This window comes from Lonchura striata, chromosome 4 (genome assembly GCF_050655825.1).
Source record: "Lonchura striata isolate lonStrDom1 chromosome 4, ASM5065582v1, whole genome shotgun sequence".
In the NCBI taxonomy this organism is placed as follows: domain Eukaryota; kingdom Metazoa; phylum Chordata; class Aves; order Passeriformes; family Estrildidae; genus Lonchura; species Lonchura striata.
In genome coordinates, this window is record NC_140706.1 from 35,212,317 (window position 1) to 35,239,988 (window position 27,672).

Genomic DNA, 27,672 nt, shown 5'->3' on the forward strand with positions numbered 1-27,672 from the left:
ATATGCTTGTCAATAACTCCAGAGTTAAATTTAGTTTGAATTAGAAACTGAGCTGCCAGGCATCTTTCTTCGGAATACTGTCCATATTTCATCATAGCTGTCATTATTTCTGCTGATCGTGCCTTTTCCTATCTACAAAAAAAACCCCTCGATATAATGTCTCCATGAATTACTTGAAAACAAAGAATCTACATACAGTCTACAGAATTATTTAAAATATTCACTATGAAAAGGACAAAGTACTCGTTCATGTGATGGAAAAAGAGCTATTTGCTAATTTATTATTTTGACAAAATCTGCTCTCAAAGCTGCAGTTCAATTTCAGTGCTTTCTTAAAAATTTATGCTCTCCAAACTTGCTATGTAAAACTTGTAAACCCACACAAGTAGGCTTCCCTGCTTTAGTATTAACTGATTTTGGTTGTTGAGCTGATCTGCATGCCTAAAGCCATGACTCCTAATGTATGCTAATCCAGAAATAAGGATCCTGCAGATGACAAGCTGGTGACACCATATTCGCTATTCTTGTTGAATGCACTGTAACATTGGCAGCTTTACATGGCTGTTAGCAAATGTTGAGAGTACAACCACAGACAGAGACCACTGATCTAATCTGGAAGTGTTGAGAGCAAGTTTTTTTAGATTGATGGTGAGCAGTTGAGAATTTTGTTTACCTCAAAAATCTCACTAGCATTTTGTAAACTCCATTTTTTTTCAGAAACTATCCATCTTTCTTAGTCCCTAAACCATCCTGATACTCTTTGGGCTGACATCTTACTCTGGACAGCATCACCTAGGAAAGTAAATTCACACTGAAGTGTTGTCTGGAGTCAGGAGTAGTGTTTTCAGAATCTTTCCATTTTCTCTTTATTAAAATAACAAGATATGCTAAAGAGGAGTTATGAGGACTAATGAGTATTAGTCATAAAACTCAATGTAAATGATGAATACATATATTTGAATATTTTGTCCTCCAATATCTGGATTTAATTAGCCATGAATTCCACGTTTTATAATATGCATTTCCGTAGAGATAAAAATCAAAATCAGAAGAATATTAGTACGTGGTTGAAGACAAATAATTTCCTGACTTATTCAAGCTGTGGTGAGGGAGTAGCCAATAAGATGCATGCACTTTAGACACAACATTTGGCAAAGGAAACCTTTCACATGTAAATTAAAACATTTTGGATTTGGGAAATGACAACTATTTGACATACAACAATTCTTTATAGACCCTTTCTTATATAGCAGATGTCACTGCCTGTCACCTTTAACTCTGCTCCTGTGATAACAGGGAAAACCTTTTTCCAGCCAAATGGTGGGAGGGACCTTTGATTTATGGCAACCTCACAAGTAGTCAGTGCTATCAGCAAGAAAGAACACTTCAGCTCTCTGAAACCATACCTGGATCTTTAGCCCTGTCAAACAAGAGGTATGAACATCTGAATGACTAGGAAGATTTGATCCAGTGACACAGTCTGGCCCAACCATTCCTTTCAGAGGCTCCCCCTGAATTCGCGAGACAAGTACTGAATACAGCGCTCTCTGTGATTCAGAGGGCGGGGTGCATGGCAACTCATCCATAGGCCTAGGAACATAAAAAATATTTGGTTTTCAGCTTGGCTTCCTAATTTGTGTTAGAACTTAAGACCTGCAAAGCAGTGACATTCAGACTTTACAAAGGGAATAAATTTACAACTAAACAGTTAAATACTGCTAGTCTTACTCATGGTAATTTTATATTTTTCCACCTACTTGTTTGATTGTGTGCAAGCTCTCCATGCATCTAATTCCTCAGAAAGCTGTTCAATTTTCAAAGGTACAGATACTTCCCGTCTTTTTAAAAGCTGACTGAAAAGGAATGCAAGTAATTAAAGTCCTAATTAATCCTAATAATGACTATTTTCTTAGAAGCAAAACATGATAGACAGTAGTAAAATAAAATTATTTCCGATTGGATATGAAATAACTATGGAAATAAATTCATCCTTCACAATATACACTATATTAAATGTAAGTAATACTCATACAAGTTACAGAAGTATAGCTTTAGATTTAAATTTTATTTTAATTATCCCTATTTACACCTTATTTAATTTGCTGTATTTTTTTTAACTTGAGGCCACTTTATTATGTGTTTTTATTTCTTACTATTGCCAGCTTTACTAAAATTAAGGATCCATTTTGCCTGCATGTACCACATATGGTAAAAATGCAATTAGAGAAACATGGTTCAACACATACATTGGGTGGTCAGCCTTGTTTCACTTGCAGAAAGTAGTTTCAAAGCTTTGCAGTGGAAGCATTTTTTATTTTTCAAAATATAATATAGGGGGCAGTTACTACCTGACCTAATTCTGCCATCTTTCATTTGTGTTGGTATATCTTAAAAATGTCCTTCTTAAGCATGTAAATTGTTCACCTTAAGCAGGTGTCCAGTTTAAGATGGGCCAGAAACTAAAAATCTGTGATTCTTGAAGATATTGGGCAATCAAAGAATGAAACTTTGAGCGGTATTGTTCTGTGGTTCTTTACATAATAAGTAATTGAAAATCTTACAGCCAAAAGTATCACAGAGTCACAAAGACTGCTTGTTACTAGTCTAATAATAACCATATCAGAATTGCCCTTCTGTAAAAGCTGTATTTAATCTTGTTATTTCATTAGTTCAGAAAAGGAAAAAACAAACCAACAACAAACAAATGCTCCTTTTCCCTTTTCCCAATCCTCTCACCAAGTTTCAGACATGAGGATAGCTACGAGGAAAGACATGTTTTAATGATGGGATGTGAAGAAGTGGGCTCAATGTATGGCATATGTCACAATAAGGATTGAGACTACTCAGAGTTAATGAAAACACAGTATTACCTTGTATACTCATACAGTGCAGGTACAATGCTATTGTACTGTCTTCTGATAGCAAGTAAAGCACCAATGTAACCACACAAAATCAGCAACTCATTCCGAAATCTAAAAATGAACAAGTATCAATCGTGAAAAACAGCAAGCATTGGAAAAACATTAAACAAGCTCATATTCATGCTATAATTTTAAAACCTAATTTATCCATCCACCTTTGTGTAAATTTTTTTGCTAATTTGCTAAGCATAATTGCTAATTATGCTTACTTTCTGTGTCACAGACTTGTTAAAACAGACTCCATCTGCTTCATATTGATCTCTATTATTAAATTTTATATGGCATATACAACACAATTTTTAAGCACAATCAAATAGAGTTACACAAACAACATCACTCAGATGTTTTAATGTGCATGGAACTTTAAATGTAAATAAAACTGCCCCAAGTATTAGTGTAGATTTCAGTTTCACCAAGTTTCCCCAACTTTTTTCTCCTTTTTGTTCTTCACACATATAATTGTGTAGGCACCTAGGCCTAGCTGCAAACATCCATCATAAAGGTGAACCAGAGCTATCCAACTATTTTAGAGTTAATTCTGAGAGTGGCAGCCCAATGTTCCTTAATACTTTGACATAAAAGCCCACATGATTTGTGATACCACTTCAGCAAACTGAAACCAGAGCTGATCAAAGTGAAGTCTTCACATAAGACCAATATTGATTCACACATTGTAAATACTCCACAGAGAATATTTTTTTTTTTCTTGCTAAACTTTCGTAGTTTTGGAGAGTCCACATTCTATTCTCCAGACTGGACCAAGCATGCTCACTGGATTTTTTTTTGTGTCCCTCTTCTGTTAAACAAAAAAAAATTACACTAACAGTGTGCACCTATATATATATACAATTGGAAAGATTCCTTTAAGAAAAGTCCCACTTTTCTAAGTCAGGAAAATATACTCACTCACTACACTTAGGCAACATTAACTGTTCAGTCCGTATGTAACTTAAAAGATCAAGATATGGAAAGACTGAATCTAAACTCCAATCTGAGCCACACAGTTGTTCTGTTGAAAAATAAACAGAAAAATATCTCATGTGGAAAGTTATACAGATGACTTTTGCTTTAAAATTGTTCTTCATCCAACCACCTACCTTTCACATACTGAATGCCAACAGGGAGAGCCTTTTCAGGTTCTGTGCTTAACAGATAGTACTTTATTGTTTCAAATACATCCCCATCTGCCTGCATTGTCTCTGCCACTCGCATACATTCTTCCACATCAGGAAGATTACACTAGAAAACAAATATTTTGCCAGAAAAATTACGGAAATGTTCAAACACTTCTCTAAGATGCTGAGAAATACTGATGTTTGCACTCAACAATAAGAAAAAATTCCCTCTGAAGTAGTCCTTGAAAGACATACCTGCATATAATGCACATTAATAAAGTAATCTAGACCAGAGCACCAGTGGAAAAGGCTCTGTAACTTTAATTTAAACAGTGGCAATTTTCATTACTAATGTTTTTGTGACATTTTTACTACTGTTTAATAAATGTGCAGTCTGAGTTGCACCCTAAGGGAGTAAAATCAAAGCAGACCCTTCTGCTGCAGAAGAGGAAAGGGGGCATTTATGGACATTACAGGAATAGGACATAAAACAATTCAGACTACAGAAAGCTGATCTGCCAAAACATGATTAGGCTGCACATCTAGTAGGTTATAAATCATACTGACAGGTAATTATGAAGATCATAAGCTACTTCAGAAAGTACCATGTGTCAGGGAAAGAGTGCACCAAGGACAGAAATGAAGAACCAAATTTATTGTACAATACTGAAAATAAAGTCAACAAAGACTAATAGAGGAGAAAAGAATACATTACATATAAGACAGTAGAGACAATTTCATCCTAGGGTTTTATATTTCCTTATGTTTTTTTGAAATTAGTAAATACATCAATACAAAACCTTATTAGATTCAGGTAAATTCTTTCACATTGTACCTTTTCATGCAGGTCATTTATTTCTGCTATGCATCCAGGATAAAAAGCACATAGTTTTACTAACTGCAGTTTATTATCAGGGATCATCATAAGAAGATCAACTGCTAAATCCCTGCGCAAACAAAAGATTACATATTGTTACTCTTGATGGTTTGTAATAGAATGAAACACTTTTACACTCTTTATAAAAGAAGAGTTTACTGAAAAAATACTTGCAGAAGCAAGCTCAGTCTCTAAAATATTTTTGTTCAATAAATGAGGCTTAATTATTCACCTTATTGGGAAAGTCATTCACTACTTTTCTACTGCTTTCATTGGTTGAATTAAACAGCTGTGCAATTCTTAAGCCTCAAAGCCATCTCAAAGTGAAACGGAAGAATATGTGAGCAGGGATGGGAAAGGAAAGTAGGAACCCTCCAACTTGAGAAAAGAAAAGATGATAATGTAGTTCTGTGTCATGAAACCATCCTCAAAATTCCAGGCGTCTAAGCTTCATGACATCAATATAGGACGTTTCTTGGTCATCCAGAATGGCTTGGTGCTCATGTGACATTGAAATAGAGAGATTATATGGGAAAAAAAATGTGATACCTATTTTCATCCTTCTCAAAGGAAAACTATTTTAACAAACTGACATTTCTCACATTTTCCTAAACTTTTTACCATTTGTTACCCTATCCTTCATACAAGAAACAACTGAAGGCAATGCATAATATTAGGAAATTATTTGGATATTGTTCTATTTAAGTTTTCATGACTGGTTATTCTGTGACTTCTCTATTCATGCAGACATCATTTCTCCTGTGAACCTCAAAACAGACTTGCCCCTCTGTAAGGCAAAAAATCCTACTGATTTCCTCTGGATTTTCAGAATGTGGGCCTTTGCTTAAAAATGTTCAAGTAAGCTATTATCCAGTATTTACAACTGCTTTCTATCTCACTTTCAAGTATTAATCACAATGAAAATTTAGGACACTTAGAGAAATTTGAAAAGCTTGTGACTTTATTAAGGGAAAAATAAGCTTAAACATTCTCCAAAAAAGCAAAATACCTGTATCCAAGTGATGGGAAGCTAAAAGGAAGACATTGAAACAGTATTGAATAAAATTTTGTATTATTTTACAAAGAAAATATCTGATAGAAAATAATTAAACTACAGCAGCAAATCTAAGGGTCAGGCAACTGACTTCAACAGCAACAACAAAAGACAGCTTTCTCTTTTATGCCTTTTGACAAGATAAAGAATCTCATGCCCAAAGGTCTTTAGAAAATCTGTGATATTATTAATGTGCAATAGCCACTTCTCCAAGTTACAGAAGCATTCTTTCAGAATCTAGGATATTTCACAAGTTCTTAAGCTATTTTCAAGATCAGTCACTCATATGTCCTAAACTTCATAAACAATTTAAACATTTTTAAGTGATGAGAAATTGTCTTGTCAAAAAACTGAAATCCTATGTTCATTTGAAAAAAAGTAATTCAAATAAGATAATGGCCTACAAATTGTGCTAGCTTAAATTATTTTTAAGAATCTGGGATTTTTAAGAAACTGGAATGATTTTGAAGAATCAAACTGAAAACACTAACTATAAAGATGAAAATGAGGTAGCTGAGTTTACATATGCAGAGCTCAGTATCTTAGGTAAAATACGACTAGCTTTTTGAATAATAGAAAGTTGCTTTTGACAGTATTTAGGTGTTAAATACAAATAAAAATGTGTCCTTAAACACTCACATATTTTCTCAAGTCTCTAGATTTGGGAAAGTACATGAATGTTTAGTTTTAAATTAGTTTTTGTTGATTTTATATTTTAGACCATTTCTAAAAACAACCAACTAAAACCCAAGCAACATTCCACTAGTAATTGATTTCTTTATTAACCCATCAAAATCCTTCTGGTATTTCTTTTACTGTCTACAATTAAGTGCCTTGCTACAGTGAAATGTTTCCAATTGATGGATATCCCTAAGGATAACAACCAGTAACAATAAAAAGGGAGCCCTTCAAATATCAGAGACCCTTGAACTCCAGCTTCCCTATACATGATCTTATGAGTGCAGTTAACCAAGGGGATTATGCTGTGTGAAAATCTCTTTATTACAAAACAAAGAGATTCATGAATCTCTTGATTTTTTCCTACAGAACATAAAAAATATGCTGCAATGGCTGAAAACCAGAATCCAGGATTGCAAGGTGTTCAGTACAGCATGTGAAACCCATTGAAAAATCTAGATGTGTATTTGGACAATATGCAGTATACCATTTAAAATTATTATCACTTATAGACTTTATCACCATGTAGACTTCAGTGTACACATGCTGTAAGTTTACAGAACCTTTATGGACATAAACATGAATGCCATACCATTATAAGCTCTAATTCCAGCCCTGAGATCAGAACAAGCTTTTGTTATAGAGTTGGAAAAAATATACACTGTTTTTTTAACTCCACATCCAATGCTTCCTATTGGAGGCTACATAAAAATCACCCTTAACAATGAAAGAGCTTCAGACACCTTAAAAGCTGCAGATGGAGTTGCCAAAACAACTCTATTAAGACTGGTGCAATGCAGACATACAAAACCACTGCAAAATGAAAGCAGCAAGTAACCAGTTTCTTATTTTATCTTTTTTTCTACAATGCTTCATTGTTTAATGAAAGCTAAATATTCTGTAGAGAGGAGTTCCACTATGTTTCTCCCAGGCTACCTCTAGATACATTAGGAAATACTAACTGTAGAGAAAAAAATGATCTTTAACTGTTTAATCGCACATTTTCTGTGAAATGTTAATTACAAACTAGTTATACAGCTGCCAAATACATCTTAGAAAGGTTTTCTGCTTTTTCATTGTTATGATAAAAAACAAGAAGTTGTACTCTTCAAAGTAAAACCACTACAATGAGGAACAGAAAATTTACCACAAAAGGTTTACCCTATATGCAAGAGAGAAGTTACTTCTGCAGAATTAAATAGAAATCCTGTTTCACACTTAAATCTTTGCAGGAGTCTTGTTTTCCTAACCACATTAGAAGATAATTCCTAAGACAAATAGTTTTAAATTTTTCAATCAAGTACTTAAAAATCACTTCACATATCCTTGAGCTCTCCCTTTTGACTTTTTGACTCAATTCTAGCCTTACTTTTTTTGAAGCAATTCTTTTTACTCAGTACAAACTAGGACTTGATAAGCTACCTATTGCCCAGGTAGCTAGGGTTTTTTCAGTGGGTTTCATACTCTGACAATGACTCCTCTCTCATTTACAATGCATACAGAATATATTTTGAAATTAAAACAGAACATTTGCATGCCTTGTATTTCAAAGGTCTAATATAGCAAGTCTTATTCAAGCAGCAGTTTTTATTCTCCCTTTCTATGGTGCTTTGATCTCTACAAAGGTTTCACAATGAAACACCTTGATTGCTTTGTCAGGGAGAAAATCTTAAAAATCTTCTTCGGATTAAGAAATTCTTACCATGTTATTACTGCCATACATTTTCTTGCTAGTAATTCTAGGGCATAATGTGTTGCTTGGGCTGCACTTTCTCCCAAGACAGTACCCACACTGATTGCCAGCTCCAGTTCATTTCCACGAATCAGGTTTGCCATCGCAAGCTTGCTCAATGAGAAAATAATATTATTAAAGGACATAAGCAGTTTTGGACATTCATCACGCTGAGCATATGACATTCACTTATGACATGTTTTACAGAAGGACAAAATATGCAATAGTTAATTATATATATTTTGGGTCTCTTGAATGAGTAAATAATTATGCACCATGTGGTTTCCTTTAGCAGAATCTTCCTTTATTCAACTGAAGAGCTCACACAAATACAACAACTAAAATGCATGCTAGGAATTCAATTTAATCTTAAGGACACTAGCATTCAGAGTGTGTATTTTCCCCTCTCAATGAAAGGAGACTCAAAAACCCCAGAAAACAGGAAAGATTGTCCTGTTCTTACTCTCTCTGAGCATAACTACTGATAGCCACAGCAGAATGTCAAACCCTATGAAACTACTACACAACAACTTCAAACATGCCTATTTAGAAATATAGGAATTAACTGATTCTCAGTTTGTCTCAGAATAGCTCATTGGGATGGAATTGTATTTATTTGAGGGGACAGAGGAGGAAAAACATGTTAATTCAGCAATACCAAAATCCAGATAAAATGAGGAAAATAAAAAATTTGTAAAACTACAAGCTAATAAAAAACATAATAAAATGTTTCCTTTTTTTGTTTGTTTCTATTTTTCTACTGAGGGGTGGGTTTTTTTTTTTCCTATTTACTTGTTAATTTAGACTGCAAATTCTTAAAGGTGGATGATTGCATCTTCTTTAGCCCAGTAACTTCCAGTTCTGAATGGGTATTTTGGGTCATCATAAACAGTAGCACTTAGATGTACATATCTAAGATACTTAAGTATCTTATATTTGTCTAATATAGCAAGATACTGCAAATAAAATTCAGCAGCAACATGCTATCTTCTGTGCACGAGAGAAACCTTGAATTTAATAGCATCAAGGGAGTTCTGCTACTACCTTTAATATTATAACTACCTAACCCTCCATAAATATAAAAAAATCAAATACCAAATACCATTTTAGAATGTGATACATACAGTTTAAAACATGTGTAGAGATGTAGAAAGGAAGTAAATGTTGTCTTCTTCATCATTAAAGAAAAAAAAACTTACCTCTATATTTTCAACAGCTAGATGACAACATGCTGCAAGCACTGCATGGCCATCCTGGAAATACCAATCTGCCAGTTCTTTACTGACCTTTTGCAGGAGACTGCAAGAACAAAAAATTAATTCTGCAAGGTCACTTCAAGGTTGGAGTGCCTTGGGTCTTAATTTATGTAAAATTCACCACATTTGCTTCTGTACTCTAGAAGTTGCTATATTTGGCTCGTGGATAATGATACTAGTAGGTTGAAAAATGCAATCTGTTTGAGCTTCATCCACTAGTTATGTGGGTGCATACTGAGGTGGGTCAGTTCCCCAAAGTTTACATTAGGAGGAAATGTCTCTTCAGATTGACAGAAGAAAAATCAAGTATTTGGATATCTAATCTGTACCTGTAAACTTGACACAAGTACTTCTCTAATTGCTCAAAAACTGCTCATGTAAATGAAGTAACTACACAGCCTCCAAACTGGTTTTTTTACTACAATTATAACCTGATAATGTAATTCAGGTTTTTGAGTGCTGTTCCAGACAATAGGTGCATATTTGGGGTTTTTTATGAGCACAGACAATGAGAATCATTGTATCATAAAATGGCTTGTGTTGGAAGAGACCTTTTGAGATCATTCTGTTCCAAGCCTTAAGATCATTCTGTGCCTTCCCCTAGATTCAGTTACTCAGAGCCACATCCAGCCTGACCTTGAACATTTCCAGAGATGGGGCAGCCACAGCTTCTCTGGGCAACCTGTTCCAATGCCTCACAGTAAAGAATTTTTTCCTAATATCTAATCTAAACCTACTCTCTTAGTTTGATTTTATTACATTATCAGAACCTTTCCTGGTGACAAACAGCAAAGTTTCCAGAGGAGATTATGTGTTATACCAGGGGATCACAGATACTTGTTAATCTAAACCTTACTCATCAGAAGTTCTCAGTTAATATGCTATATATTTTAGTGCACAGGAATGCATCTTACATACTGAACAAGTGAAAATGACATTTATAATTATAATGCACACATATGAAAAATCCATTTTGTGTCAGGGGGCACAATAGGGTAATTAGTGTAGCATCAAGTAATTAGTAACTCTACTAACTAAGTACTAGAAGATGCAATATTTTGTTGAACTCTACATTGCTGATGCCAAATTAAACCACCATACTTTATCACCCTTAAAAACTTTACACTCTGCAGTAAAATGACGTTTATAGTTATAAACTAGAACAACTTACTCATTATAATCATCTGTATTGTTTCCATCAGAATTTGAAGTTCCACTTGTTGTGGAGAGTGGTAACATCTGTATATTTCCTTCACAAGCTGCCTGGAAGTGAATAAAATATAGATTAATTAATGCAGAATTCAATCTGAAGATAAAATGAAATTTTAAAATAACAATAAAAATAATCTAAGATATATAAAAAACTTTCTAATTCCCAGTTATAGAAAAGAAAATGTTTGAATGTTTAAACTAAGGAACTTATTTATAGTTACTACATCATATTATAGTTAAGATTTAGCTAGCTAGTTTTATCTAGCCATACAAGAATTCTACTGAAGCAAAAGACTTCTTCTTTTCTATGCATTTGTGTCAGATCCTTCAGCATTTGGATATAAAGGATGGTGAAGGCTACAACCTTGATTTTTACACCCCAAAGAGCAAGCAGCTCTGAGGGAAAGATGAAGTCCACAGATGCTTCTCAGCAGGTATACCAGCAAAACTGGAAAGATTTGGCATATAGTGGCTTAAGGTGAACTTTTCTTTGTATCTGACAATAATTTATTTCTAACATTAAATACAAAGACATCAGTGTGGTTTAAAATGAAATCAGCTGACAAAGTGGTGGTTGGTCAAGGTTTGAACTCACTGATCTCAGAGATCTTTTCCAACCCAATTGAGTCTGTGATTTTTTTAAAAATTCTTTCACATGCTTTAAGATATAGCTGGGATAACAGCCTTAAACCTCAGGGCTCAGTTACAAGGGAAGGTAAACTCTGGCACTTTGTTGCTCATTATTATCTTATTAAACCTTTGAGACAAAGACTATTCTATGAATTGTAGTAGCTCTGCAATACCTCTCTTACATGAAAAATTAAGGTCTTTATGGAGCTTTAACTTGTTTTAAAGTTCAAACACTGTAGTTAAAAAAAATCTAAGCATGTGTCAAAATTACATTCTGTACATTATTCAGCTAGTTAGCTAAAATATAAAGATGATTTCTCAGTAGAAATTCAAGAGAAATCAAATCCTACATGAATTTGATGTTAAGGGCAATAGCAGCTATTGAAAATCAGGTTCCATTTCAATTGAAATTGAACACATCAGTTTCATTAGGGTCATTTGATTGCAGTTTAGAAGAATCAGGCTTTAAATATGTAAACATGAGATTACTCCTTCTTATGATTTCTGCATAAAAACTGGTCAATACCACATGGAAGTAAAGACTACACCATCATTATTCAGCTATTTTGCCTTTTAAATATGAATGTCATATTCTGAATTATAAACTAAGAGCTAAATACATCTCCCACACTGGTATATATATATATGTAATAATACCTGTGCAACAAGTAGAGCCTCTTTAAGCTGACCTCTTGAAGTAAAGAAAGAAACCAGTTTCTTCACATCTCCAACAGCTATACAGTATGGGATGACATCATCATTTTCTTCCTGAATTAACTGATCAGCTCTCCTATTTAAACAAATGAATAAATAAACAAGAAAGAATCATATATATGAACAGTCACCAAATTTAACTACATGGTAAAGCTGAATAAAGTTCACTGAAACCCATCTGCCTTTCCAGACTTACAAACTGTGAAAACTGCCCCTAAAGAGTTTATAAAGTTGCAATTTATGTTCAACCCTTTGATTCTTGTACACAAAGTTATTGTTGAAACAATAAAACTAAAAACAATAAATCCACAGTTCTATCCCAAAGCTTACTGAACAAAAAGTAACATCACTAGAACGCTGTAACAAATATATCTGGTAATAGTATCCATCCTTCCTACTTGTCTGTGTCCTTTTGTGAACTGAAGCTACAATTTGCCATCATTTTCTAATTAACTTACCTTTGCATTAACTTCCTCCAATATTTCATAGACACTCCAGGTGCAACTGAGAGAGCTTTGTCCCACTAGAAGAAAGTAGTAATACAATTAACTTGATAATTTTCATTTGAAAAGCGCCATATTTTAGACTAGTGTAACTTTTCTTCCATTAAAAATATATTTGTCAAGAGTTAAATAAGGAATGAGTTATGCTTTACACTGCATATATTAAAAATAAGTGGAACAAGATTTTTTGGGGACTTGTGACCCATTCATTGCCTCCCCATCTTTGCTAGGGTAGCTGGTTTTCAGAAACCTTTATATATTTTTATTCTTCAATAGTGTTCTGATATTTTACCTCTCCAAGTTCTACCATTAGCTCACAATATCGCTGAATTTGTCCTAATCTTAAATGTATTTCTGCAGCTTCTTTGAGTCTTTCCTCTTTGCTTGGTGCACCAATACCACCTCCAAATTTAGACATCTTTACTGTTGTCAGTTCTTGTGCCTTGGACTGAGGGAAAAAAAAAAAGATTAAGAAGTTTTCTGTAATGAAAAAAAGTTTCCTTAAGAACGAACTATTGCTAAATATTACAGCAGAAGATAAAGGTTACAATTTAAGAAAAAATCCTTTAGCAAAAAGGCTAATTGAAAGAGATTTCAATGAGATTACAGTGAATTATATGTTGTTAAAGTAAATGTGTTAGTGTTTTATTGTTCATATATGTTTTCATTTATTATCTTCCTATAATACATTAATTTTTAATTCTCATATATAATAGTAATTCATCCAGATGTCCCTCTTAAAAATCTTGATATTATGAAACTTAAAAAAATAAAAATTGTGAACATAAACCACACAGAGCTGAAAACTGTACATATTACTGTTATAATAATGTCCACACAAAGGAATAACAACAACAGTAGGCTTAACTATTAGACAGCAAGCTCTGTGATCTGATCTGTCATGCCCCATTGACCTTATAGCCAAAAAATTATTTATATTCCCAACTTCTGCAATTTTTATATTAGTTGGGAAGATAAGACTAAATTTCTTCATCTGGCAGAGTCTGAGAAACAGGTGGCAACAGAATTATATGTACAGGAAAAAAAAAAAAACCAACAAAGGGAAATTTTCATTTCAAGAATTCTCAGATGAATTCTATCATCACGATTATGGCATTTGGTTATTCATGACTTTGCAGTACCATACATAGAAGATGAAGAATGAATTTTGAACATCCTTCATCAAAGTAAACTGCCACATAGACCAATGGCAGCTACCAAGAATCTGGTTTTTTTTTAATACTGTATTAATTATTTTTTCTCAGCACCTGTATATTTTTATTATTTTCATGCTAAAGTCTGCAATGCATCCTCTCTGTTTACTAAAACCAGAAAAAACAGAGTTGGTCTACATCCTTATTTCATCCTGAAATGTATAGGTGCTGCAGTGCCATTATTTAGTTTCCTAAGGAAAAAAGAGTATTAGCAGTCCTTAACAAGCAGTCAGCATTACCCTACTCCTTACTTTCTCTTAGAGCTTTCAAACAAGATTGTGTCAGCAACGGGAAAAAATGCTTTTAATTAATGTAAACACTTAATCCAGGTACACAGAATGACCAGCAATTACTATAGCTACTCTAGGTCACTGGACTTATAAATGCATGAAATAATTTTGCAGGGCTAAACAGGCTGCTGGCGATGCACACATCAATATTTAATGTCTTCCCAGGCTAACTGGCTGAGAAAACTGTTTTTTTGGACACATGGACACACAAACAGAGCTTCATAGGATTAGCAGAGCAGCTGCTATTATGACAGTTAATAACACTAATAAACTTTAATCGCTTGAGAGTCAAAAGGAACATAGGACACTCTAAGACAGCCTGTGATTTTACAAAAGAGACAGCATGTAACAGCAAACAACAGGTGATACCTGGCAAGTATTAGCCCTGGGGCTGGCAAGTGCATTCCCTGATTCATACCAGTAGATCATCTTTCCTCTATTTACAATCTAGTCATTAGAGTACGGGATTCTTTAGTACTCCTAAGAACTTCCTGACAGACTAATGAATCTTCATATTTTACACAAACTGTGTATCTGGTTGCATATTCATAAATACAGCTACTAATAAATTTATAGCCTAGCACTTGATTTTCCTTTTCTCATCCAAGTCACTCTTAAGCTGCATGTCTGTATTAAGGACAGTTTCTTGCCATTCCTTCTTCCAGAGAGCTAAAGAACATATTTCTGCTGACTCTCCCTCATTTTCAGACATTAATTCCTCTATCTGTGCATCTGAACACGCATCTAAACACTTAATGTTTATACAAACAAATAATTTGACTTTACTGAATATAAAAATACAGTGTATATAATAGGCAAGGCAAATTGCTTCATAGGTGAAACTGTAATGATAATTACTTGCAATTGTTTTTGTTTTGAAAAATGCTTTTCTAGTTAATAACGGTAGCCTAGAATTTTAACACTGAGTATGGATGAACTCACACACTCAGCTAGATACTATTGTAAGACTAGCATTGCAGGGAAGAACTAGTATTACACAAATATCTTTGTATATGAAGCTGTGACCTTTTGTAAAGCATTGAATGTTATTTTAAATTGTAAAATACTACATGGACTAGCAACCATTTTCACATACTGTTTGTGCTTCACTTACCAGTCTAAATCTAACGAGGTGTTTCATATGCATAATTCCTTTGCAGTAGTTTTGTGGAAGCAAACTGTCATCCTGTCCCTTTATTACAGCAACCAAATCCCATAAATTTTTGCTGCCTGCTGGAGGCTAAAATTGTTAGGAAAGAAGAGTTTTATTACAGATATGTTCGAGAGAAACTTGAACTTATAAAGATATTGAAAGTCAACTCCAAGAAATACAATTTCAGACAATTTCAATATTAGAACCTTTATTATGAAAACATGAGTTAGTTCCAGAGACTACAAGTCCTTCAGTCTTCATGAAGGCTGTAAAGATACAGTGAGATCCATGAACCTGCTTGGTTATGTGCGGACATAGCTGAGGGCTCACAGCTGAGCCATTAGTTTTCCCTTTGGCTCTCAAATAAATCCAAGCTATCTTGTGTCTACTGCTGGCACAAACCAACAGTCAGCTGCTGCCATGCAGGAGCTGACCCAGGACTTGTTTACTACCTTCTATAAAACAAAGGCATGGGCCAGGTAGAAAAGGGCTTCAAGGCTTTACTGTCACAACCTGGTATATGCACAAAATAAATTTTTTTAAATAAATTTTAAGCATTTCTATTGGCCTAGTCTTTGAATCAACCCTTCTTTAGAAACAGGACAACAGTTTAACACTGAATGAAGTCTAGAAGAGAGTGAGAATTCAAAAGCTTAAAAAAAAATCATTAAACCTTTGACCTAAAGAAGCTTTTCTAAGAACAAAAGGATCACAAGTTTAGAAGTCCAATTATTTTTGAGTTGGTAAAAAGCATAAAATCCTAGTAGGGAAACCTCACCCCCCACCCCAAAAAAAAAAAAAAAAAAAAGAGACTACTCTCTTTTTTCTGTCCACTAAAATTCTTATTAGACTTCTCATAGTTTAGCACAATCCCTAATTTCTGGACTCAAAAAGCACTGACTATACCTGATCAAAAAAGCTTTTGTTCTTGGAAAATTATAGTATTCTTAAAATAGTTTTACTGTCAAATCAGAAATCAAAATTTATAACTTCTGTAAAACTAGGAATTCCATAAATATATTTTAACAAAAGAGAAAATGCCTAAGTTTGAAATTGAGAAATATTGTTTCATCATTTCTAAATTATACACTTCAATGTAGCTAGAACTCAAACTAAATATTTTGGATTAACTAGGTCGTTTTAGATCAGTGTTTTAATTTAAATTATACACTTCAATGTAGCTAGAACTCAAACTAAATATTTTGGATTAACTAGGTCGTTTTAGATCAGTGTTTTAATTTAAATTACAAGTGTTTGACACAAGTTCCAGTAGTAGTAGAACCTGTAGTTCCAAGTAATTTTGTCCTTGTTGTACCTCAATTGCAGCTCCTATTCAGGCAAGAACTCACAGGACACCATCTTTTTTAACTCATTTGTACTGACAGGCTGCAGCAATTTATAGAAAATATTACTGGATGGAGAAAAGTCAATAGATGGATACTGAGGCACAGGTTATCTGGATCTACAGTTCCTAAAGCATAAAGAGCCGTTTGGGCACAGCACTGGGGCAGTTCAAAACTTATCAGTAATGAGGGTGTTCTTTTAAAAACTCTAATGCAGCTTGATTAAACACATAATTTCATTTTCTTCAACAGCAAATTGCTATCAAATTAGCCTTTCCCATAGAAAATAATGTTATTTCACTAATTTAACTTTGCAAAAAGCTGGTTTCTTTTTTGCAGTGCTAAATTAGTGAAATTTGTTTTTCACAACTGACAAACAGTTAAATCATGGACACTTTTATATGCTGACCTGTTAAGAAATAAACTTATTTCTGCCTATTTTCTAAGCTCCCTTCAAGAAAGAGAGAAAAAAATGGTAGAGAAAACAAAAATCTAAATTTTGGAGATTGACTTCAGAAAAGAAAGGCATGCACATTGACAACATCCCTAATTTGCAGAATACTTACTGAAAAAAATTCTGAAAACCACCTTAGTTTTTTTCCTTGAGGACTTCCTGACAATTTTTCCAATTCTTGTTTAATATCCCTGGAAACTTTACCACACAGCAAAGGAGGAGCTCCAGACTCCACAGCACGATCTAATACACACAAAAATTTATATATGAAATTAAAATAAAAGGGAATAGGAATATTAACGTAAAGAAAATTAAAACAATGGCTTATACAATTTCTTACCTGTATTGCCGATAATATCATCCCAACATCTGTCTGTTAAGATATTTATTTGTAGAGGGTTTATAAGAGGTGTCAATGACCAGAGTCTCACAGTGGAATCTCGAGAGCAAGATGCCATAGTAAATGGACGACTAGGATGACACGTTAATCCTAGTAGAGGGGATATTTAAAAATGTAGTCAAATAAGTTTATCTAATAACCTGTTTAATTAAATTACTTAATAAATTTCAAAACATATTAGAATGCATTTCAATACAGAAATAAAACAAAATTTGAAAGATATTACCATATACATCTGCACCATGATCATAAACTGTGTCTAAACATGTTCCATCTCTTGTGTCCCAGACTCGAATTGTATAGTCCCAGCTGCCAGATATTAGAAGATAAGGAATTTCAGGATTCCACATCAGTCCCCGTACTGGAGCAGTATGTCCGCTAAGAACATTTATACAAGCATCTTGTGTATAATCCCATATCCGAACGGTACTGAAACAGGATAAAAGAGAACAATCTACATCAGATCACCAATTGAAATATAATTGTCTCTCTACTTCAGCAATAATTTAAGCTTCAAATTTATCAGACTATTTATTTGTATCACAACAGGGCTCAAAGAGTTGTAGTGAAAGGGGCTAAATCTGGCTGGTGACTGTGAGCAGCAATGCTCTTCAGGGTTCAATTGTAGGGCCAGTCCTGTTCAATGTATTTTATTGTCAAGAAGTTTGCTAACAAGTTGTCTCCTGTCATGAATTACTACACTATAAACTAATAGATTTTGCTTCAAGCACAAACCTCTAATGAATGATAATGAGAAAGCAGTAGAAGCCAATACTTCAAACATTACAAAATATCTCTTACAAAAATATCCTATATACTCTGCAGGGAAGTGGCTTAGAATCATAGAAAAATGTTTCCTCCAGCTTACCATGAACTGATGTGTTCTCCTTCAAAAGCAATGGCACCAAACCAAAAAACAGAAGTATCCATACTCATTAATATTCTCTGCAGATTCTACTTAAGTATACTTTTGAAAAGTATCAAATAAGAGCAGGTCTTGTACTTGTCTCTTCAGATGTAATGCAGTATCCTCCTTGCAGTAACAGTGTCAGGCATTGACCCTACTTTTGTGAAAGCATATGGAAACTTGCACTACCACAGCAGTTGTGACAATTTAGATAATGATCCTGCTGCCCAAATACTACATAAAGCTAAAAGCAAAGCTAAAACCTAGATCTGAATAAGGCAGAGATTTAGATTATTACATATTGGCAACACCATTACAAGTAAAGATGCAAGTTTCTCCAACAGTCCTGCTTGAGGTTTAAGTTTTCTAATTGTTCAGAAATACTCACCCATCATCAGAGCCACTGCAGAGGATTCCTTCTCTGAGAGGAGACCACCGTACATGAAACACCTTTGCAGTATGTCCAGTAAAAACTTTCAGTGGTTGATCAGAGCTGGTTGCCAAGTAGTAAACACGAACATTTTTATCCTCACAACCAGTAGCTATCATATCTCTGCAAAACAAAAGCAGCAAAATCCTTGGTCACAGAGATGATGAATACTTTTTTAAATTAAAAAAAAATATTATGTGCAATTTGCAAATTTTTTTAATAGCAAATTTTTGCTTTTCTTTAATCTCTTCAAGAGATAGCTATCAATAATCCAATTAAAAAAACTAAATCAGAAAAAACCTGATAAAGATCCATTAGTTGCCATTGCCATGGGGAATACGTTTGCACTCATCTGACTATGCACCCAATACACAACTATTTTTAAATTGAATTACTGTATAATTGGTTTTTTGTTTGGTTTTTTTTACAAAAAGCTCTCATGACATTATTAGGAATTATCTACAAAATGTACAATAATCACAATGTATTTAGTTGTTTGCTACATTTTTACCTTAGCAGTCATTACAAGGACACCCCTTACAAGTCATTACAATCTACACTCCTCTTTCCTGGTATTGAATGTCTGCTTTTTGTCTGCTCTTTTTCTCCCCATTATATATTCAGCTAGGAATTTTTCTTTTCTCTCATCAATATAAAACGATCCTCCTTTGAAAGTTAAGAAAGTTCATGGTGGTCAATGAAATATACTACTGGGAAGAGACAGCTGTTATAGGTATATCCTGCTTTGGAAGAGATAATTTCAGTGTTTTACTATCACAGCAAATATCACATTCTAGCTATCTTTGTGATACTTTACTGGCAATCAATTAAAATACTAAACATTGTCAATCCTTTGTGTTAATTTTTACTTACTTGTTGTTTTGACTCCAGTCACAGCCAAACACTGCAGCTGGATGTTTGTACTTGTGAAGAACATTGCCATCAATGGTTCGAATAATACTGAAAAGAATTATAATGTGATATTATAAGGAAAAATACATTCTGGATATTCTATCCAAAATAAGTTTTATTCTGTGCAAATAAACCAGGGAGAAAAAAAAATATACACAAAGAATAAGAGAAACAGCCAAAAAATTATCAGCCCCTCAATGACAACATTTAACTGGATGTTGATTGTACAACATCTAACTAGACATCAGTATCTATGTTCCTTCAGAGGGGCTTTAAAGATGTTCACTGTGGTACATCTTTCTTATATCCTCATAGTCCAGAATCAAAGTTGTAGTCATGGCTTTAAGGTACAAATAGATCTTTATGAATTAAAAAGAAAGTTGATAGTTTTCTAAAATTACTGCACATTATGTTCGAACTGGAATGACACAGTAGCAGAAGAAACAAATGAAGAAGGATTTTTAAAATGTACTAAAACACAATATATGCAAAATTGCTTTCAATGGACATTCATGCATTTTTAAAAATTAGGTATTATACTCCTGTGATAGTGCACTTGTAGTACTAAAATAGCACTTTTCAGTCATTGAAACAACAAACTAAAAAAAAAAATTTAAAACTAAGACAAGTAAAGTTGGATGGCTTTTGAAAAGTGTCCTCTACAGATAAGAAACCTAGAAGGATATTCTTGTCCGAATAAAAATCAGTATTTAGTTTCACTATCAGTGTGTCTTAGACACTATTCCTTTTGAAAACATTTCCTTTATTTTTTTTAATCATAAAAATCATACCCTAACAAGTACAGCAGAGTAATATAATTTCTGTCCAGTAAGAAAAGTTTGTAAACTAATTACTGAGAGTACTGTCAAAATTTATTTTGACACCTGAGAAGTGCATTTAGCAATTTTTTTTTCTTCCAGTAACACTCACCAAAATCCATCACTGCTGCAGGTTGCTATTCTTTTGGAATCTTTATGACTCCAGGCAATGCAGAAGATTCCATTCTTTCCATGCTTCAAAAAATGCAAAATACCTATCAATAAGAAATAATTCACCCCTTTTTCTCTCATCTATTGACTCATCTTTTTTACTTTATTCTCCTGCGGGCTTCAGCCCTCTTCTCCCAGTACAGTATACTGTACAAAACCACGTTATTATGAGTACCCAATATAAGCTGGATGTTTGTGAGTCCAAGTCCAAAACACTGGGACTATGAAGATAAATACTAAAACTGCTACAGCCTCCAGGATCTAAGAGAAGCTGAAGAATGAGCAATCCATAACTATATCAACCTGAAGCTTAAATAAACAACACTGTTTATTTAAGAGGGACCTTTGGGCCTTGGGACAACTGCTCAAGGGATATGAAGCATGAGTTGTGTTCTCTTCTGTCCTGCCAGTTGACGGGAATGATGTGGCAAGAAACAGGAAGATCATGTAGATGAACAACTGGACCTGATGCTGGTGTTACCAGCACAGTTTTGGGAGTTTTGATCACGGGTCAGTTTATACAACACCAAGCCTGCTGGCAACAAATGGGGTCCAGCTGTCTCCAAAGAGAAAAAGGACCTTAGTTCAGCAGTTCATATTGTTTACTGCAAGAGTTTTAAACTAGTTTGGAAAGAGGCCAGGGCCAGGCTTGCCAGAGAGAATGTGTAGGAATGGAGAGAACAATAGAAATCACTCTAGTAGCATTAGGAATCTTAAGAGGCAGTACCTGGAGCAAGCACAAGCAGCCAAAGACATAATCACTAGATAGGACTATGGGACATCCCTTTGCACCTCCACTGGTATGTGGACAGAGTCAAATACTTCTATTAGGTGCCTGTACCCCAAAACATGCAATATGGGGAACAAACTGGATGAACTAGAGATCTGTGTATAGTCACAGGCCTTTGCACTGTGATTACAGAGACACAGTGGGATAGCTCTCATTACTGGAAAGTTGCTACAAAAGGCTACATAATGTTTATGAAAGACAGGCCAGGAAGTCACATAGGTGGAATTTCCCCCTGGGTGAGGAAACACGTGAGATGTATCAAGCTCTGTCTTGGGGAGAATAATGGGCAAGTCAAAAGCTTATGGTTTGGATAAAAGACACTGTTGTAGGTGTTTGCTATAGACTGCCTGATAGCTAAAATTAAGTGGATGAAGCTTTCTACAGCCAGCTAGAAGCACCCCAAAGGCACAGGCACTAGTTCTTGTGGGGCACTTTAACTACCCTCACACCTGCTGGAGAGTCAACACAATGAAGCATAAACAGGCCAAGAGGTTCCTGGAAAATGTTAATGACAACTTCCTGCCACAAGGACTGTTGTGCTGCTTGAGTCTCACACTCACAAACAGGGAAAGCCTGGCTTTTGTGGGAGATATGAAGGTTGGAGGCAACCTTGGCTGCTGTGATCATTGAGACTGTGGAGTTCAGTATTAGGCAAGCTGGAAGCAGGACAGAGACTAAGATACTTCAGCAGAGCTAACTTTAGTCTCTTCAGGGATTTTCTTTGAACAGTGCCATGGGAACACACCTTGTGGGGAAAAAGGGTGCAAGAGAACCAGCTGATATTTAAGGATCACTTCCTTCAGGCTCAAGACCAATGCACCCCGATGAGCAAGAAATTGGGGAAAGTGATCTTCATGGATGACCAAGGAACTTCTGTCATTATTTAAGTGCAGGTAGGAAAAGCACAGGAGATAGAAGCAGGGTCAGGCCACTTGGAATTAGTACCGAGAGGTTGGAGAATAAGTAGAAACGAGATAAGGAAGACAAAGGGAATGAGATCTGGCCAAGGATATCAAGGACAATAAGTAGTGCTTCTTCATCTCCATTAATAACAAAAGGAAAACCAAGGATAATGTAGACCCATTACTACATGGAGGGGGGACCCTGGTAGCAGAGGATGCAGAAAAGGCAGAGTTATTGAACACCTTCTTTACAACAGTCTTCACTGACAGAACCAGCTCTCAGGAATCTCTGACTCAAGTGACCAGCATAGAAGAATGATGGAAGGAAGACTTTCCCTTGATCAAGACCAACTTGGTTAGAGAACACACAAACTTGACATCCACAGGTCCATGGGCCCTGTCAGGATGAATTCACAAATGCTGGAAGAGTATCACCATAGTGAGTCTGCTCATGGTCATCTTTGAAAAGCTGTGGCAATCAGAAGAGGTGTCTGAGGTGAGCACTGTAAGAAGGCAAATGTCACTCCTGTCTTCAAAAAGAAAGAGGAAGACCAAGGGAACTAATAGCCAATTAGCCTCACCTCAATGGATGATGAGGGGAGAGCAGTGCATATTGCCCACCTTGACTTCAGCAAGAGTTTCAACACTGCCTCTCATGAAAACCTCATAGTCAAACTCAGGAAGTGTGGCCTGGGTGAGTGGACAGTGAAGTGGATTGAGAACTAGCTGAACAGCAGATCCCAGAGGGTTGTAATCAGTGGCACAGGGTCTATTTGGAGGCCAATCACCAGTGGTGGCCCTCAAGATTCAATATTGGTCACAGAATTGTTTAGTTCATTCATCAATGACTTGATGAAGGGGCAGATGTTTCCTCAGCAAGTTGACTGATGACACAAAGCTGGGAGGAGAGGCCGATACCCCAGAGTGCTGTGCAGTCCTTCAGAGGGACCTTGGCAGGTTGAAGAGATGAGCAGAGAGAAACCAGCTGAAATTCAGCAAAGGCAAATGCAGGGTCCTGCACCTGGGAAAGAATAAACTCATATACCAGCACAGGCTGGGGTTGATCCGCTGGAAAGCAGCTCTGTGGAGAAGGACCTGGGGATCCTGGTGGACACCAAGCTGTCCATGAGCCAGCAGTGTGACCGTGTGGCCAAGAGGCCAGCGGTGTCCTGGGGTGCATTAGGAAGAGCATTGCAGCAGGGCAACAGAGGTGATCCTGCACCTTAACTCTGGTGAGTCCTCAAGTGGACTGCTGTGTCCAGTTCTGGGCTCCTCAAGACAAGAGAGACATGGAGCTTCTGGAGAGGGCAATAAAGATGATTAAGGAATTGGAGATCTCTCTTACAAGGAAAGGCTGAGAGAGCTGGGCCTATTCAGTCTTGAGAAGTCACAACTGAGAGGGGACCTCATCAATGTCTGTCAGTATCTGATGGGAGGGTGCCAAGAGGATGGAGCCAGGCTCTGCTCAATGGTACCAAGCAAGAGGCAATGGGCAGAAGCTGATGCACAGGAAGTTCCAACTGAACATGAAGAAGAACTTCTCTATTGTGTGACCAAGCACTGTAACAGATTGTCCTGAGAGGCTGGGGAGTTTCCCTCTCTGGAGATATTCCAGAACCATCTGGATGCAATCCTGTGTAAAGTGTTCTAGGATGACCCTGCCTGAGCAGGGAGGTTGGACCAGATGACTCCCTGTTGTCCCTTCCAACGTTAATGATTCAGTGATTCTGAATACAGGTTAGTTACTTGTTGGAATAATGAAGTATATGGGCATGAAAAATTGTGGTTTGAGAAAACTTAATTGGGATGCGTATCAGCACCAGTATTACAGAAAAGATATTTAGTAGCACAAATGCTAATATCAATATTAGAATGCCAGAACTCTTGAAGGTAGGTATATTTGTTTTCTGCTCATGCCTCTCCTTACTCCTCCACCTCTCTTCTTAAAGAGCATCCCCTGTACATTGATGCAGATTCTATACTTAATTGATTATGTCTGTATAATCTGAAGATCACAGCTATATACTGGGAAGACATAAAATAGTGTAAAATGCTACATCATATTATTACACAACTCCTTCTGCCAATAAAATTTATGCTACTATTTCAGGACTTAAAAATGCCTGTATAAATTTCAGGCAATACAAGGCAAGCCACTAAATGAGTCATACTGCTTAATGTGCTGCAAAATTGAGCATTATTGATCTAGACTTCAGGTACTGAAAGTTTTTTCTGGCCCTTATGTTTGAAAATACAGTTTTCATTTTGATGCTGAGTCTGTATGTCCATATATGCTTACACAGTTAAGGAATCAGCAATGTTTTTTCCATGTATCCCTACAAGACCAATTTTATGATAATGGAGTCCATCTGATGCTTCACTACTCTCATATCACAAATCCAGTCTGAGGAAGTAAAAATACTTCTGCCACACATGTAAACTGGCACCATCAAAACTCCATAGAACTTTATACTATAGCACCTTTTAAAAAGATATGTACTTTGGCCATCTCTATTTATGGACACTAGAGGGAATGACTAACTTACATTTCACATAGACAAAAAAAGTAATAATCTCATCTTACCTCACTGAATCTGGTTATCAGTTTTCCTTTTTGTATATCCCAGATAAAGCCACCATTTCTGGAAGTTCCACCTGCTATGCAGTTCAAATTTCCTTTAAAGAGAGATGTTTGTAAAATATTACAAAAATTATAAAATCACAATATTGTTTGACAGTGGTTCTACTTTAAATTGAAGAAATGTAATATGAACATAAAACATCAATGGTACATGAACATGAGTTTTCCATAGTTTAAGGCCAGCATTTGCTACGATGTCAAAAACATCAATTTCAGTGAAAGCCTGACCTTTTTTCTACATTCCTATTTCGAGGATGGTCAAATAAAAATTGTATTCCTGTAAAAAGTGTGTTAATGCCTGCTAAAAGTCTTGCATGTAAGAAATTAATGATCATGATGCATATGACTCAAACTGAAAGAGAGGTAGCCTTAGTGTTTCAGCTTAAAGTTGTAGCAACTGGAGCATTTTCCTTTAAAGTTCCCTACATATAAAGCCAAATCATAAAAATGAGAGAGAACACCTCACAGTATTTTGTTTCCTTAATCTTGCACCACTGCTGCACCTAAGATTATCAAGAATGTATCTGAATCTGTAACCACACTCTACAGGGTGGAAAATCTGAGTACAAAACTCTACAGTGAGAAACAGAAAATTCAGTTCAGGTCTAATCCAAAATCCACCAAATTCTCACCACGGTGACTCTGTATCTTAATATAGCTATGCTTTTCATTAAATAGCAGATTTATAGGAAAGTTTTGACTGTTATTTTATTTCAAGCTTCACAGGCAGAAAATACAATCTATGCAGGAGGAGTCTAGCAAGGTTAAATGCATAAAATTATAATAAACAAAGGTAGGAGGAGAATGATGGGGCAGAAAAAATAAAAAGGAGTAATAACTTTTTTCAAAGGTCTTCTGAGACCAAACAAATGGTGGCATGCATTAGATTATATATTAAGAACAAAGTACAAGGCAGATAGGAACTGTTTGGGAGTAAAGTGCAAGAAGCACCAAACGTTCTGGCTGGGAGGGAGAGGAGCTTTTGGACAGGGTGCTAACGAACAAAGTTAAAGCACGTACTTCCAAATGACTTTGTTTTTTTTAAAAACAAACAAACAAACAAACAAAACAAAAAAAAAAAAAACCAAAAAAAACCCACCAAAAATCCCCAAAAACCAAAAGCAAAAAACCTACACCCCACCTGCAGAAAAAAAACAAAAAAACATTCAATACAACTACAAGATACAACTACAAATTGAATTTAAACTTCAAAATTAAATAACCAATCATAAGAACTGTATTTCATACTGCCATGATTTCCATATAGCAAGACAAATTATTTGTGAAGATGTAAGGTGAAAGAGACTCTCTGAAATTAAAAAGGTCAAATTTATTTCACATATGCAGATTACATTAAGCTTCCCACCACAATATCTTTCTTCCGTCAGCTATTATTTCTTAAGAGTTTAAAAGTGCAGGTGAAAACAGACTGATGAATTATTTAGATTTTTTAAAATACATCTGCTGTCCAATGAAATAAAACACAACAGGGAAGTCGACTTAATGTCAACTATTGACATCTATCTGAAGTGTATTTTCAGGTATACCAAAGAGGACTAAAGAACAACTTTGTAAACAAAATTTCCCAGTGAGTCCAGTGATTTGTCTAAGAAAAAGTAGATGTTTTGCAGAAGAGACACTTCCTATTTCTAATAAGGTAAAAGCAGAGTTCTTCAGTGATTAGACTTCTATACAAAGATGGAAGAAAAAGAGCTAAATCCATATGTTCTACTATTTCAGCATAAAATATAATCTGAATTCCTTTAAGGAGCTGCTTCTCATGCAAAGTAAGACATTTTGACATTTGCATAATGCCATGTTAGAAATGTTCTGGAGTTTTTCCTCCCTCCATTCTGAGTAAGAAATACTGGGAGCATTACTCAGAAGGGTAAGCTTAAACAAGGTCTGAAGCATTGAATTCTGCTGGTTTCACAGATAATTAAGTTTTGTTTAAACCTTAGAAGATGCCTTTCTCTATAAAACTAATACTTTTATATGACAAATTCTGCAGCTAATGCTAATTCAAAGAACAATTAGACACACAGCAGAATATTCTTACCTGGACCCCAAGAAATGGAATAAATAACCCCCTCATTACCAGGAGATGTATAAACCGCTGATAAAGTATTTATGTCCCAAACTTTTATTGTGCCATCAAATGAAGCTGTAGCAAGAAGATCAGGGTTATCAGGTTTGAATTTGCAATCAAAGATGGTCTCAACATGTCCCTTAAATGAAACAAATATTTAATCCATTTTTATTACATTTGATTTTCTTCATAAGTCCAACTCTAGATCAAACTCTAAAATACATTGTATTTAATTTAATTGTCAGGTCAATTAAGAGTTCCAAAACCCCTTTATATTTAGGCTTATCAGTCAAAATTAAAAGGCATAAAATAACTTGGACTTAACATGTTCTTTCATAGATTATTATTAAAATAAAAAATATTATTTCCTGAAACCACAGGGTACACAATGCCAGGATCTTGTTAGCATTTCCTGTTGAAACTATGCTGCTAAAAATTGAGTTAAAAAACTATGCCAAAAAAAAAA

At 35.2% G+C, this 27,672-nt stretch overlaps 1 protein-coding gene across 5 annotated transcripts in view; it reads right to left on the reverse strand.

The window, feature by feature from the left end:
• WDR17 (WD repeat domain 17) overlaps nt 1-27,672 on the reverse strand; it is a 56,470-nt gene that overhangs the window by 2,730 nt on the left and 26,068 nt on the right. For 4 of the 5 annotated variants that reach the window (XM_021550329.3, XM_021550397.3, XM_021550163.3 and 1 more), the window contains exons 8-29: nt 27,177-27,345; nt 25,061-25,152; nt 20,726-20,808; nt 19,757-19,843; nt 18,842-19,006; nt 17,773-17,975; nt 17,487-17,636; nt 17,259-17,389; nt 15,311-15,436; nt 12,985-13,140; nt 12,648-12,712; nt 12,133-12,265; nt 10,805-10,896; nt 9,577-9,676; nt 8,348-8,487; nt 5,923-5,943; nt 4,872-4,983; nt 4,019-4,160; nt 3,828-3,930; nt 2,871-2,972; nt 1,758-1,853; nt 1,407-1,590 (exon numbers count right to left, since the gene is read on the reverse strand). In XM_021550329.3, coding sequence (XP_021406004.2) covers nt 1,407-1,590; nt 1,758-1,853; nt 2,871-2,972; nt 3,828-3,930; nt 4,019-4,160; nt 4,872-4,983; nt 5,923-5,943; nt 8,348-8,487; nt 9,577-9,676; nt 10,805-10,896; nt 12,133-12,265; nt 12,648-12,712; nt 12,985-13,140; nt 15,311-15,436; nt 17,259-17,389; nt 17,487-17,636; nt 17,773-17,975; nt 18,842-19,006; nt 19,757-19,843; nt 20,726-20,808; nt 25,061-25,152; nt 27,177-27,345 — 2,652 coding nt within the window. The remainder of the gene's footprint in view (nt 1-1,406; nt 1,591-1,757; nt 1,854-2,870; nt 2,973-3,827; nt 3,931-4,018; nt 4,161-4,871; nt 4,984-5,922; nt 5,944-8,347; nt 8,488-9,576; nt 9,677-10,804; nt 10,897-12,132; nt 12,266-12,647; nt 12,713-12,984; nt 13,141-15,310; nt 15,437-17,258; nt 17,390-17,486; nt 17,637-17,772; nt 17,976-18,841; nt 19,007-19,756; nt 19,844-20,725; nt 20,809-25,060; nt 25,153-27,176; nt 27,346-27,672) is intronic. The other variant, XM_021550248.3, reaches the window with a different exon arrangement.